The sequence below is a fragment of the Odontesthes bonariensis genome, chromosome 2 (assembly GCF_027942865.1).
Source record: "Odontesthes bonariensis isolate fOdoBon6 chromosome 2, fOdoBon6.hap1, whole genome shotgun sequence".
In the NCBI taxonomy this organism is placed as follows: domain Eukaryota; kingdom Metazoa; phylum Chordata; class Actinopteri; order Atheriniformes; family Atherinopsidae; genus Odontesthes; species Odontesthes bonariensis.
In genome coordinates, this window is record NC_134507.1 from 15,453,227 (window position 1) to 15,467,498 (window position 14,272).

Genomic DNA, 14,272 nt, shown 5'->3' on the forward strand with positions numbered 1-14,272 from the left:
TAGAAACTTTAAATTTGGTTCTATCATTAATCCTAAAAAGTCCGTAGAGGTGTATTCTATGTACAGAATGTTTTTCTTTCAGGTTATTTATTTATTTTTTATGATTTGCAGAAACGACTTGCAGAGTTCACGTTTCAATTTCCAATGTTCTTCACACAATTTACTTTGCATTTAAAACATGTCGGAGCGACTCTCACTGTCATGATGTTAAGTTTCAGTCTACTTCTGTTTTGAGTTTTGATTGTTTTTTTGTCTCGTGCTTCATTCTTAAAGGTTACCTTCCTTCTGTTTGCCCTGATTTACTTCATGTGCGTCCTGTTCCCCCTGCTTTGATTATCTTGACTGGTTCCATCTGTGCCTTGTGACCCTATCGGCCCCTGTGTGCAATTTCGGAATTGTCTCTTTGTTGGTTTTATTGCAAATTTGCCTGCCTTTTTTTTTTTTGCCTACTTTCATTATTGTTTGAACATTTGGGACTTCTTCTATGAATTCCTGCAGCCAGTCAGCTATGCTCATTCTCTGACTTTCATAAAATTTTTAGCTTTTTAGTCTAATTCTTTGATTGCGGTGTCCTAAATTCAGGTCCCTCAAACCCCCTGTTCAATCAACATTAGTATACAAGATCCCTCAGAAAATTAGTAAGAAAGAATATCAACAGTTCTCTTGTCATATTTATTTAATCAAAAACTTTTACATGAACAATGCACTCGTCAGCTGTGGTCTTCAGGAGAGGCCCAGAGTGCATAAACAAGGTTAAGAGGCAGGCAGGTGAAGAACAAACCTTAATAAACATTACAAAAAAAACAACAATGTGATGCCAGGAAATCCAACAACAAAACAACCCCACAAGAGATAACTGAACGTGACAACTATGACAAGGATCGGCAGAGCGGTGATGAGAGTGGATTTGGAAAGCTGAAGGGAGTGATGATTAACTTAAAACAGGCGCAGTACAATCAACCAAGTTTTAAACAAAGGTCAGGAAACAAAACACAACAGGATGTACAAAGGAAGACTGTTTCAAATTAAAAAGTGGAATTAGGGATAACTAAAATGCAGAACATGAAAAATGTTCTAACTAAATCAAAGAAACAAGTCACACAGCACGGAAGTTAGTAGCGTCAGATTGTGGCCACAGGCCGGAGATCTGGATGTGTTGAAAACTGTGTGTAGGAGATCAAAAGGCAACACAGCAGCATGAATACGCAACCAAATGCCAAAAAATTTCAAAAAGCGTTTGATTCATGTGTTCTTTCAGCCTGCACATTCATTTACAAGCACGACTGTGTTATTAACTCAATCGCTGTTATTACCCATTAGGAAAAAAAGAGGCAGAAAAAAAAATACAAGACTTACTTTATCGTGAATTACAAAATGACACATCAGTTTTATCAAAAAATATTCAAGTTTGCAGAATCTTGTAAAGTTTGTATTACAGCTGGTTTCTGTATTGTTACCTGAACATTTTTTCATATGACAGCATTGCTTTTTCAAGTTTGTGTTGTTGTGCACAGCGAGGCCTAGCACTTTTACTTTTGGTGTCTCAGCAGGGTTGACTTTCTGATTACGTCCCTTCCAATAATAAAGCTTTGGTGAATTTCAGCTGTAAAAAGACTATTTTTCCCTGTCACTGTTGCTTCAATTGGAAAGTAAGCTTTCATGTCCAATAGCTCCACCTATCCCACACTGTTGGGCGATTATCCAACCCCTCACCCTCCCATCCTCATCTTATCTGGCAGGATGATCCAGGTGTTTCAGCAGAAAAGCTCAGTTTTTTTCTTATCACCTGTCACCAGATGCCGGGGGATTTAAGATGCATTACATCAGTGATATATAATCGCCACGGCCTCTTTTATGAAACTACCAACCATTGACAAGCTGAAGTTCCGGGTCTCAGTACATGTTCAGCCAGTAAAGAGAAATTTGAATCATCTTCTGGGAATCAGTGACAGGTATGTTAGGACACACGCATGACTTCTGTCCTTTTATCCCGCTTTGATCACACAGGGGTGTGAAAAACAACTTAGCTCAGTTTCTTTCTCTTTTGTAATGTTCGTGAAGCAAATGCAAAAATGAATATATTTTCAAGCTAAAATAAATAAAGTAAATTGTATTTTTAGGGTTTTTTTGGAACAGGAAGTAGATACACAGTTGAGGAAATCCAGACTTCATTTTAAGGAAGAAGGAGCCATTATTGCAGTGACTTTGCCACACCTTGATCAGTTAAATTACTTTACATTTACTTCTTTAAATCACGTCATTACCAAGAAATTATCGGTACGTAGAATTAGTGTCAATAGTAGGTAGAATCAGGGAAAACACACAAGGCTGTTCCTGGGAGGCTATCGTTCCAAAAATCTGGGAGATATCTTGAGCCAGTCAGTGGTTTGTGCTGGATAATACAGGTGGAAATGTGTCTGCGACAAGTAACAGTGTAGTGTCAGCATACCAACATCTGTCATTGAAAGGCCAGTCATTGGGGCATATGAGAAACTAGTCTAATCTCTCAACCTGTGACCCAGTTTCACTTGAGCCTGGCAGGTTATTTGTGTCCTCTCCTGGACTTTTTATGCAGCCCTGTTCTTGCTTCATCAGTGGAGTACTCGGTGAAGGTATCTCTCCGGGTTGTTTTCTCCTCCTCTTCTCTGTGCTGAGCCGGTTCTAACTGGTGTCTCAGAGGTCCCTGCAGTGCCTTGGCTCTCAGTTAGTGCCACTGTAGTGCCTACTCCTCTTCCTGCTGTCCCTCCTGAGGTGTATCTGACAGGCTCTGGACTTATCTGTGCTTCTGCCTCAGTATCGCTCTCCCCACTGGCATCCTTTCTCTGGCTGCTCGGTGAGCTCTCGCCGATCCTGAGCAACACACATTTTTAATAGTAATAAAAAGGACATACTGCCGACTTTTGCAAAAGTGTGTAAGATTAATTGTACCTTTACCTAAGGTGATTGAAAGCACGCAACCAGTGTGATCCCAGTGTATCCCTCCCGTTGCTCCTCAGCCCTTTCCGCTGACTTCGAGTCCTCAGTCCTATTAAAGCACGAGCCAGTTCGGCCTCATCTCTGAGCCCCCAAACCAGCTGGGCCCTCTGATCCGCATCTTGGTCTCCTGCAGCCTTGAACAGTTTCTGGAGCTGCCACAGATTCACGTTGCTGAAAATGTTCCCTGAGCCGGCCTTCCTGCTCCTCTCAGCCAGACGCCAAAGCGGGGAAGGACCCGCCAACACGGAGGAAGAAGGCGACGCTGAGCCAGAATCCATCTGGCCAGACAAAGGAAAAGGTGGCATGCACAGGCACAACCCTGTAGAAAAGAAACCAAGAATTTCATCTAAATCTGATGGGTCTGCAAAGCATAGATCTCAAGCTTTAGCTGCTTTGAATCTGCAATTCATATTTGACAAAAAGCAGCACAAGACATGAGTGTGATTGAAATCCTGTCAGAAAGGCATTTCAGGACTGCATCAGGTCCATCTGCGTCTGCTTCTAAATCAATAACAGAACAGCCACTCCTGAGGCAGGGACTGAAAACAAAGCTACAATGCGTGAGAGTACCTATAGCCAGCTGCCACAAGGCAAACGTTGCCAGTTGGCTCTGATTCCTTAATCTTGCTTGATGGCAAGTGACGATCAACACTTTAAAGCCAATTACACTGCAGATGGTAACTCCATCTTTATTTACACACATATGTTTGTAAGTGGGACACTTACAAGCCAGAATTATCTGAGTGACTAAAGCCGTGCCTGCACACTGGTCAGTGTCCTGTTTGCTGAAAAGCTTTTCAAATGGTAACACTTTGCAACAAGCTACACAAAGGTTTGTATGTTACTAATGACTACTGACAGAGGGGCTCGCTGCTAATCCACTAATGGTTAAGAGGTAACTCTCAGAAAATCTTACTAACTGGCTAATGATTATTTCATCAAGAAACAAAAGAGGAATAACTGAGGAGTGACTTTTTAATTCATGAATTGACATTAATTGCCTGCATGCTTAAATGATGAAGCTAATGAATTAATCAACCTGTGAATCAGAAAAGCTGACCATTATCTTCCTGAGTGGCTCTTAATTAATTCAACCTGTTGGTGGACAGCACGCAACTAGGGACAAATTTTTCATTACCATCTGCTTAAATATTAGTGTGCATATTGCATGTGATCACAAACTTTCGCAATTATGCACTTGTTCTGAGTTAAATATTGAAATGTTCCATTTAAAATTAATTGCAAAAAGTTATTAGTCAAAGAGGATGGTGCACCTCCAAAAGGAAACAGAAGAAGTCTGGGTAGCCAAAACAATTCAAAACGTCGGTGATCACTCACTATGATGCACCACTTTACTTGTTGGAACAGAGAATGTGGAAAAAAATCAGTTTGGTAAATAGCAGCCAGCACTGTGTAGGGAAACATGAATTAAAGTTTGAGTTAGAACAAAGTTTTTCAGAAAACACTGATCAGCAATACACAGGTAAGAATTACTCAGAAAATGTTTATTGCTCATCGGTTAAAGAGTAACTCTTGAGTTGTTCTTGTTTCTTAATTATCTAACCATTGGTAATGCAATTGTTGCAATATTTTGCCTTTTTTTTTTTTAGATAAAGTTGAGGGAAAAAATATGGAATCACGATTTAAAACAGACCACTTTTCATACTTTGTTGCATCTCCTCTGGTTTTAATGACAGCCTGAATTCTTAGAGGACCTCACTAATCAAAAACAATATTCTTAATCAACTACGTTCCGACTCTCTTGTATGGGAGTTAACGGATCAGCTTTGAAGAGGTTTGAACTTCCTTTGCTCTGTTGCAATGTGGAACATCATCATGAAAATATACTAAATCATCGCCAAACTTCCTTTCAATTGACAGAATAAGAAAAGATAATAGAGGTAATGACAGCCATCTCCTCTGGACCATTGCTTGACATCAACCCCGTATCATCAGTGATTGTGGAAATTTGCTTGTTTTCTTCAGGCTGTCTACCTTTTTTATGTTTCGTTGAACCTGCAACAAACTAAATACATTCCAGCATCATCTTGTCCAAATGCGGGCTGGTGATTCATCACTGAATATCATTTTCATCCAACCATCCACAGACTGCTTCTCTTCAGCCCACTGTCACCTTCTTTTCTTCTGTTTAGGTGTTAGTGATGAGTTACATTTGGCTTTTCAGGATGGAAATCCCATTTCCTTCAGCCAGCTTCTTGCAGCTCGGTCACACACGTTGATTCCTATTTCTGCGCACTTTGTTGTTTCTACTTCAAGGCTCAAATGCTTGAACTTTTCTGTCCTGATGCTTTGAGGTCTTCCTTGGTCGACCTTTATGTTTCGCTTTCACGACCTTTCCATTTTGTTTTTACTTCCCCCACATTTTAAACACAGCTTATTGGAAACAACTAACATCTTTTGCCACATTATTATCATTATTTTTACACCGGAAAAAAAAAAAGAAAGCTGAATGAAGACTGCCCAAGTGTATGGCAATTCCATAGTAGGCTCCTTGCCAGGGATTGTACATTAACTAGCTTATCTAGTTCCACAGGTTTTATAACTGGGTCAGTCAGCTGATACTGTCCCATGCTTGACCCCTTCACACTAAGCGCGTTTTATTTGATGACATGTCTGGGAATTTTTATCACACAGATTATCACAATTGTATGATGTGGCACTAAACAGAAAACACACAATAAACCTATTTTTTTTTTTTCTGACTGCTCCTTCGTTTCTCAAGCATAATGGAGACTCCACCAAATTAGATAAAACACGTTCCAACTTGGGAACATCTTACTGCCTAATCCATGCAATGTTCGCTCCTTTGTGCATTTAAAAAAAAAGCGAGAATGGTGAATCATATGGCTGTCATGTGAAAGAAGGAAAGGACATTTACTTACCCGAGGATAATGTAGGAATATTCAGTACCTCTGTCACTCCTTTTGTTTTTTACGCACCGCTGTTCCCTTTCTTTCGAGTAAAACTGTTTCACTGTTGCAGGACTGTTTGTGCAATCAATTCGCGTCCTTGTGCTGCTTGTCAATCATAAATCAATGTCGTTTGAAAAACTAATAAGAACGGACCTGTACCGCCTATCCGGGCTGGTACAGATCTTTATTTTCACCAATAACTGGTTTGGGGGCTGGGAGAGGGTGGTTGACTCCGCCTCCCGGCCACGTAGGGCGTACGCTGCTCCAAGCCATTGACGTCAATGAGCCTGGCTGGCGAGAGGAGCGTCTGTCAATTATGTGTGAAAGAAGTAACATGTGAGTATCCCGCGCCCAACGACGCAAACGGAATGACGCATGGGCTCATAAACACCGGAGCTTTATGAAAAGAACCAGTATGGAGGCACAGGCCAAACTAAAGAGGAGAAAATAACGCACCATGAGTGACATCAGTTAAAGAAACAAAAGCTTTTTTCTTTGGAATATGTCACACGTGTAGTTGTGCTTGTAAAAAAAAAGAAAATTAAAAAAAAATAGGAAAAATTTTACAGGCCCACACAGGGCAGCAGATGAGCGGACACGGATGAGTCCGTCCGTCCAGCAGAGGAGGAGCAGGGTTTGAATTACAGGCCGCCCCCTCTCCATCACCCAGCCCCCCATCACAAACGCTGCATTCTACAGAGGAAACGGAAAAGACGAAACATAGAAGGTTTGTCATTTCAAAACCCCGGGGCTGTGGAAAGAACAGAGAGTTCCTTTTTATTCTCATAGTTGGGATTTTTTTAATCATTTTTTTTTTCGACCACCAACCCCTTTCTCCAAGCCTCTTATTTCCACTTTTTGTCCACCTTTTCACCAGCTGTTTGCAGCTGGCAAAAAGCACCCGCCCTGTTCGAGAAAAAAGGGACCGAGACTCACCGGAGAGGAGGAGAGAGATGCCACCCCAAGCTCCCCAGCCTCAGGTAAAGAACACCCTGAAGTTCCTCAAGAGTTTCTTGGGAATCACTCGGATCCTGCAGATTGTGCTTGGTGCCGGGCTGTGGGTCACCATCGCCGCCAACAAGTACGAGGGGTCCATCCACTTCGTTCTATTCGTCGCTGTTCTCTTCTGGCTCCTTACCCTCACACTTTTCTTCCTCACCCTCCTGAACAAGCAGGACCTTGTTCCGATGCTGGGAGGAGAGCGCTGGTTGTGCACTAACCTGGCGCACGACGTGGCCGCCGCCGCGCTCTACCTGCCGGCCATAGGGGTCATGATCTACAAGACGGATCGCAACTCGTACTGCAACCTGACACTGTACAAGCACCCCTGTCTTTACAAGGTCTACCTGACAGCCGCTGTGTTCGCCTGCTTGGGCTTCCTGGCTTATCTCCTGTCCGTTGCTTATGGTGCGTGCAGGAAGCGTCGGGGAGAGCAAACGGTCATCTGAGGACATTAAAACGAGCATGATGGCATTTAAGGATGGAAGCGGGGTATGGATCCACTGCAAGATGAGGAATAGTAAACTTCACTGTAATTTAACTCAACAGTTATCTCCACTGTCCCCCTTCCAGCAGCCTTCCACAGTGATGGTGTGGCAAAGTCAGTCCCTCTGAGGCCTTATTGTGCATTAAAAGAAGCTCCTGGTGCAGAGGACTCACAGAGGGGGAGTTTGATAGGTTACGTGCATAGTTAACACTTTGGTTGCTGTTTTAAGGTTAATTATAGTAATTTAATGTAGATTCCATCATAGAGAATCATAATAACATTCACAGGGACTTAGTATACTAGCAGTCTATTTGGTGTTTACACTAAACTGCCTTAATATACATTTTTATGTACTTGCTATTTTTTAATTGTCCACCTTAAATCTGTGATTGTTGCAGTTGTTTTCACAAGAGATTCTTTTGTTTATTGCCATTTCAAAAGTATATATTTTTTATGTTTTTATATGACAGCAAACTGTAACGAGCAGTTAAACAGCATTGACTCGTACTGATACCCTTTTAACCAGCTCTGTTTTTGTCTGTAACTGAAGTATTGCGTGCAGTTTTATCTTCAGTTGTGTGCGACAGCAACTCCATAACATGGATGTAAATGGTGCTGCACTGTGTAAGCTGAGCAACAATACTCCTTATGTAAATCCAAAGAGCGAGAATAAAGACAAGCTGGTTGAGTCAGTGAGGTGGTTCTGTTGTTGTGATCTTGTGTTTGTGCATAGAAGCCACGACGCAACCTGCTAGAGGAAAATGTTTCTGAAATGCTTTCTTGATTTTCTCCGTTAGATTTAGAGAAAGAACTGGGCCTTATGCACTAATTGAGCTTTTAGTGGCTTTTTCCAAACAAGATACAGGCAGGCAACGGAAGCCTCTGGGAACGTCTGTTGTGAGATGAAAGCCTTGGCCAATCAGCGGGGATCATCGTTGTGCTATGCCACTTAACCACATTAAAGGCATGGAGCCTTGGACCTGTCTGTGCTGCGAGCAGAAAATGAGAGAGCCTCTCATACAGGCACATGCACAAAGTATGCAAGTTGTGTATGATAAAGAGAGTGTTTGTACTGCCTGTGTGTGTGTGTGTGTGTGTGTGTGTGTGTGTGTGTGTGTGTGTGTGTGTGTGTGTGTGTGTGTGTGTGTGTGTTTGCTGTTGTGTGGAGAATAATCTGGGAAGAGGCTTGGCCTGACCAGAACGGTCTGCTGGGGTTCTGGAGATGAGCTGAACTTCAGCCAATGAAAACAAAGACAAACAGCAGAAGATGATTCAGTGCCTAGTCTACTCTGATTCTTGAAAACACGCTGCTGACACATAGCTTTTACAGCACCCGAAACCACACTGCAACTGTGTTTGTTCACTTCTACAGTGTACTGTCAAAATAAAAGAAGGAGCTACATGAATGAATGGAGAGCTTAGCCATTCTCAAAGTTTTATCCACTTTGCTGGCAAAAGAGTAGTTGATGTTAAAGACTGGAGATTATCTAAATAAACGCATGTGCTGCATGCTAACAGGATGAGTTACTTTTGTAAAGGAGAATTAAAGATAAATTGTTATATTGTCACTGCTTTAGACTCATGATAAGGCATGCCCGTTGAATATGAATCAACCATATAATTGATATCATATCGGGACTCTATGACCTGAGTTGCAGGAGTGTAAAGGAGGGTTAATGTTAACCAGCTGCAGCACTGGGATATAAATCTAGAACATCTGAGGAAAGAAGCCCCCACCCACCCACCCACCCACACACACACACACACACACACACACAGACACACACAGACATACACACCCACTCCCACCCACTCTCTCCCCATCAGACTTCCTCAGAAATGTTGTCCAGTCCACGTGTCGCTGCCTGTGGAAACACAACTGTTGTATACAGCCAAATGGAGGCAGTACACAGCAGTCCTGCATGCTACAGAAACAAAGCTCCAAAACCAGACTTCGATATGAAGCTGACAGAAACCACAGTGAATCACTTAAGTCCTGGATTACTCATAACTATGGTGTATGCTGAAAATTAAACTCAGGAAGGCCCTCTCCACATAGACCCTTCCGCTTACCACATCAACAAGCTCCTTGTTGTTACACTGGCCACAGTTTAAAGATCTCGTGCCTTTTTAGTTTTGGCTGTTTCACAAATGAGCCCATTTTGAGGGTAGTTTTTAAACATGGCATCCCAGGTAATGAGTCTAGAATTCTTTTTCTGAGGGTGTGGGCACCACAAAAGTGAGGTGGTATCTTTTTTTTCCAGCTTCACAGACAATAAAGAAAACCCAGACAACCTTGTCGAAGAACATACAAAGCCAGGGCCAACTCTGTGATGTTTTATTTGGCTACTCATCCAAAGAGGCATTTCCTATGTGTCCTCTCCCACCTATCTGCAAGAGACCAACCATCCTAGAGTTGCCAAAATCCTTTTAAATGTTTTCTCTGCCTCTCACTGGAAGCACCAAATCCCGTAACACACTGTAGTCATGGATTTGAATTCAAAACTGATAGGAGTTCCCAGCCAGAAAGTATATAAGTCAAGGAAGTCAAAATATCTGTCCTCTTGTGTTTGTGCGTGGTGTACAGCACACAATGTGAGCTGCAGAACAGCTTCTATCAAGCTGGCAAAGAGCCTGTGTCTTGTTCTTGCATGTGTCTAAAAATTGCCACATGAGATGCCACAGAAAGGGATCACTTCTCATCTTCTTGCTAAAATAAAATGTACACATTTTACACCATGGTGCTACTTCAAAATGTACAATTATTCTACATTTGTTACCACTCTCTTTCCAAAAAACAAGATACCCCGTGAAACATAAAAAACATGTTCAGTTAGAATTAGATGCTGGAAATACATTTCAAGTTTAAAAGGGTTGCGACAGGGAAAAGAAAAGACTGGGAAAGTTTAGTAATGCTTGAAAGAAAAAAACAAATTAGCTTAATTAGCAACAAGTCAGTGACATAATTGTGTCTAAAAGGAGCACTCCAGAGATATAAGTCTTTTAGATGTAAAGTTGACGAGAGATTCACCACTCTGTAAGTCAAGAATAATGTAAAAACTTAAATACTGAAACAATATCAATGAAAGATTCTGAAAATCCAGTGTAGTCTCACAAGAGATGAGGCTGAAAACCATGCTCTTCAGGCCCTGATGTGGTACTGCATCGGAAACAGGACATTTCTTTGAACCTCTGTCAGTGAACACATCAACGCTGCATGCATACATGCAATATAAAACTCTGCCCCTGCGAGGAAAAGAATACAGATATTTTCAACATTTAGAGATACCACTAGGACAGAGCTCTCCAAGCTGAAGAGGGGATTTACCATCTGGGATTTGTGACAGTGCAGGAATGCATTAAGCCACGTAGCATGGATAACTTGAACATCTAAAAAAGATATCATCAATGCTGAATGAATGGTAAAGTTTTGGAGCAATAAATTCTGTCATCCAGGTGACATCTTTACCAGATGACGCCTTGTTTATTTCAACAAAATGATGACAAACCACCTTTTACATGTAGTATAACAGAATGACTGCAGTAAGAGTCCAGGTGCTAAACTGACCTGCCTGCTGCTTCTTCAAAACTAAAGCAATTAGTCTGATCGGCTGCCAAAGATATTGTTGCAACATGGTGTCCCTGTCCTTGTGTTTTATGAAGATCTTGCTGGCTTTAGATACACATTTAAAAACTCTTACTATCAACATTCAATATGTTGTCAATAGAGTTCAATTGCTATGTTCCTTTTGTTCACACAAAATTATTGAAAAGAAAGAGCCACACATTTCTTCTCCACGTGCACTTTAACTGCTCAACTGCTGTTGTCCCTCAGGCCTCCCTCAAGATCAGCGCTAATGAATATCATCACACTACAGTCTTTGTGGAGCAGTACTCAGCCATCCTGCAGCTCCTTTCTATGCTTTGCGTGAATGCTGCTTTCCAATAAGTGACAGAGACAAACCTGGAAGCCCAATTGTAGAAAGATTGTGTCTGTTTCACCTGAAGCTAATATGAGGCATGACACTGTGAGTTGGAGAAAATCAACTTGATCATTTTCAGAGTTAAATTACACCCCCCAATTTATGCTCCCGTATTCTCATCAAAGTTCAGCGAAGAAACACTGACAAGAAAAACTCATTCTGAAATCTCAGAGTGTGGACCAGAGGAGCAACTGCAGAGACCAAAAACCTTTTCACTGTGCATGTGATCTTGCTCGGATTATTTTAAGACAGATTTGCAGCAATATAAAAGTGCACACATCCTTTAAACATCTTGGGATTTTGTGCCTGCTCTGCATTTTTCAACAGAACATTGAGCCAGGTGTGAGAACTTGAGCGGTAAACCTTCAGCTGTTCAGCTCTGAAGGGGCCCAGTCTATTCATACCCACCCAGGTTCTGGGTGGGTAATTCCCCCTGGAAGTGCTTTATCCCATCAGCATGTCTGGCTCTGTTTTCCCATTGGCAGTACTCCTGACTTTTGTGCTCTCACATGAAACATGAAAACACAGACACTCACAGCAGTGCCCTGTTAACCACATCTTCAGTTGCTACTGCTGAGATGCACATTCCACTGCAGAGGAGTGGGGACGAGGGGTTGGGAAACCAGATGGAGGCGAACTGAACAAGTGAATGTGCATGGGGGGGGGGGGACAATGGGAAGATATGTAAAAATATCTTTAAGGTCTGAGCAGATATCTAAGATTGATATTTTCTAAGTATGTGAGGCATACATTTGCATGCGTTGGGTGTGGAAGCCTTGTTTGTCTTTGATACTGTTTGCTTTAATGTTCCCTAACACGGCTACAGATTCCACATCTGTTACAGCAGTTTTTGCACCAGCCATACTTCTGAATAGGCACAGTGTTCATTTGCTGTGTGAGGGCAATGGCAGTCAGTGGTTGGAAATGATGATAGCTATTTATAGGGCCTTGAAAATACCACCACTTCCTTCAATCTGCCAAGATGCTAAGGAGAGTCACGTCTCAGAAATAATAAGTCTGTGAATGTCTGAGAGCAAGAGAGGGGGAATGATTTCTTTGGCACTGAACGGATAAATTTGCTAATTTCCTGTCTAACTTTTAATGTTTCTTAGTTGCAACTTATGTGTATTGGCAGCCCTACCTTCTTTTGTCACCCATTAAAATTTGGCCTCATTAAAAAAATTTAAAAAAACATCAAAGTGGGAATTTGAATTCATGATTATATCTTCACTTGACTCTTTAGGCATGCTGCATTTTCTGTGCAATGTAAGTCGAACACACGAACATTCCTTCCAAGAGTGGATCATGGAGTTCCTTATAACTGCTCACAAGACTGTTTCCCATCAACAGTTCTCATCCACAAAGGTCCAAATCCTCTTTGCTAGACCAAACTGTGGTTGCAGGTACAGAAGCTGGATGAAAAAGAGTCAAAAGTCAAAAGAGCGACGTCCAATTCTGAAAGATATATGACTAAAAAGAAAGGAAAAAACAAGACAGAAGTCACAGACTGCTTGTAGTCTGATGATCTACAGGGGTCTGACTGATTAGAAAACCCTAAATATCTTATGTCTGAAGTCTATTGTGGTGAAACTTTCCACAAATATTTACATAACTTCACCGTGAACCAATCTGCAACATTCCTTTCTGCTCATTTTAAGCAATGGTTCTGTTAGTCCACAAGGAGGTGCAATGAAGCTATGCAAATATCATTTAATTCTGCTGCCAGTCATCTCAGAAGTGGATGTCTCTACAGGCATCAGTTCACATGTTATATTTCAATGTTAAAGCAAAGTGGTGGAGGGCTGATGATCAGGGCTTGTTTTGCCATCACAGGACCTGGGCACCTTACTGTCGTTGAGTCAACCATGAACTCCTCTGTATGCCAAAGTTTACTAGAGCCAGATGTGAGGCCATCTGTCCTACAGCTGGGCCACGTAATAAGACCATTATCACATGGAAGTCCTAAATAGAATGGCTGAAAAAGTTGATCAACAGTGGATCAAAATTCCTGCAGAATGACGTGAGAGAGTGATGACATTATACAGAAAACGCTTTATCAAGTTATTTCTACTAAGGGTGGTTCTACAAGCGATTGTGTCATCTAAGGTACTTTGTTTTTTATACGTTCCCTCTGCATTTTGGTTTAGATTGTGTTAAACAATTAGGAGCTGCTGAAGACAGGGTGAGTTTTATAATGGTGGTATATGAAATCTTACAACTTACGTTCTTTTTCACATGACAATAAATCAGCTTGCAGCTACATCTCACCTAAATAAAAATGCATATCATGTTTCCAGCAGAAATATGCTTACTGAGTGGCTGGGTTTTGGCTGGAAAAGTGTCGTGAACACAAAGTGAAAATGTCAGGGTGCTGTTCTAGGCCAAAAAAGGGTCTGAACTGAAGGTTTCTATGGCTACAGTGCATGGCACTCAAAGGCATTTTGAGGAAAGTGGTCCAGCTGTATCCAAAGCCCCATTAGACACACCAAAAGTGACCATGAGAAAGTCAAGTAATTCCGTGTAGCCATGGAAAATAATGAGGGGGAATAAATGTTTGTTTATAAATGGATCACAGATAAAATGATTGCAGTGTGGGTTCTACTTCTGACCACGTTTGGCTGACATGGTTCCCTGAGACCTGCCACTGCTAGAAAAAGCCGGTCTGAGAAGACAGAAACGTTTCCTCCACAGGACCGTCATGTGGGCTCCTGATGACTGATAAAGAAAAACCCTGACTGACAAAACAATAAACCACATCAAACCTGTGAGTTCTGGGGTTGCGAGGTTTTGCTCAAACATGATGGGTCCATGACAGCTCCAGCACTTTCTGTTGGTGAAAAAGTTTGTATGGGAATGTTTCATATAAGATATAGGATCAATGCAAAATGTGAGAA

At 41.7% G+C, this 14,272-nt stretch overlaps 2 protein-coding genes across 2 annotated transcripts; one reads left to right on the forward strand and one right to left on the reverse strand.

Annotated features, from left to right (window-relative positions):
• Positions 1-658: 658 nt before the first annotated feature.
• avpi1 (arginine vasopressin induced 1) lies at positions 659-6,108 on the reverse strand. Its single transcript, XM_075478272.1, has 3 exons — positions 5,880-6,108; positions 2,935-3,295; positions 659-2,850 (listed from the first exon to the last, which is right to left on the reverse strand). Exons 2-3 carry the CDS (start codon positions 3,279-3,281, stop codon positions 2,592-2,594), a joined length of 606 nt encoding a protein of 201 aa, XP_075334387.1. The 5' UTR covers positions 3,282-3,295; positions 5,880-6,108; the 3' UTR covers positions 659-2,591.
• Positions 6,109-6,521: 413 nt separating this feature from the next.
• marveld1 (MARVEL domain containing 1) lies at positions 6,522-8,088 on the forward strand. The gene is made up of 2 exons (XM_075484306.1): positions 6,522-6,636; positions 6,787-8,088. The coding sequence occupies exon 2, from the start codon at positions 6,863-6,865 to the stop codon at positions 7,355-7,357; it is 495 nt and encodes a 164-aa protein (XP_075340421.1). The 5' UTR covers positions 6,522-6,636; positions 6,787-6,862; the 3' UTR covers positions 7,358-8,088.
• The last annotated feature ends 6,184 nt before the right edge of the window (positions 8,089-14,272 follow it).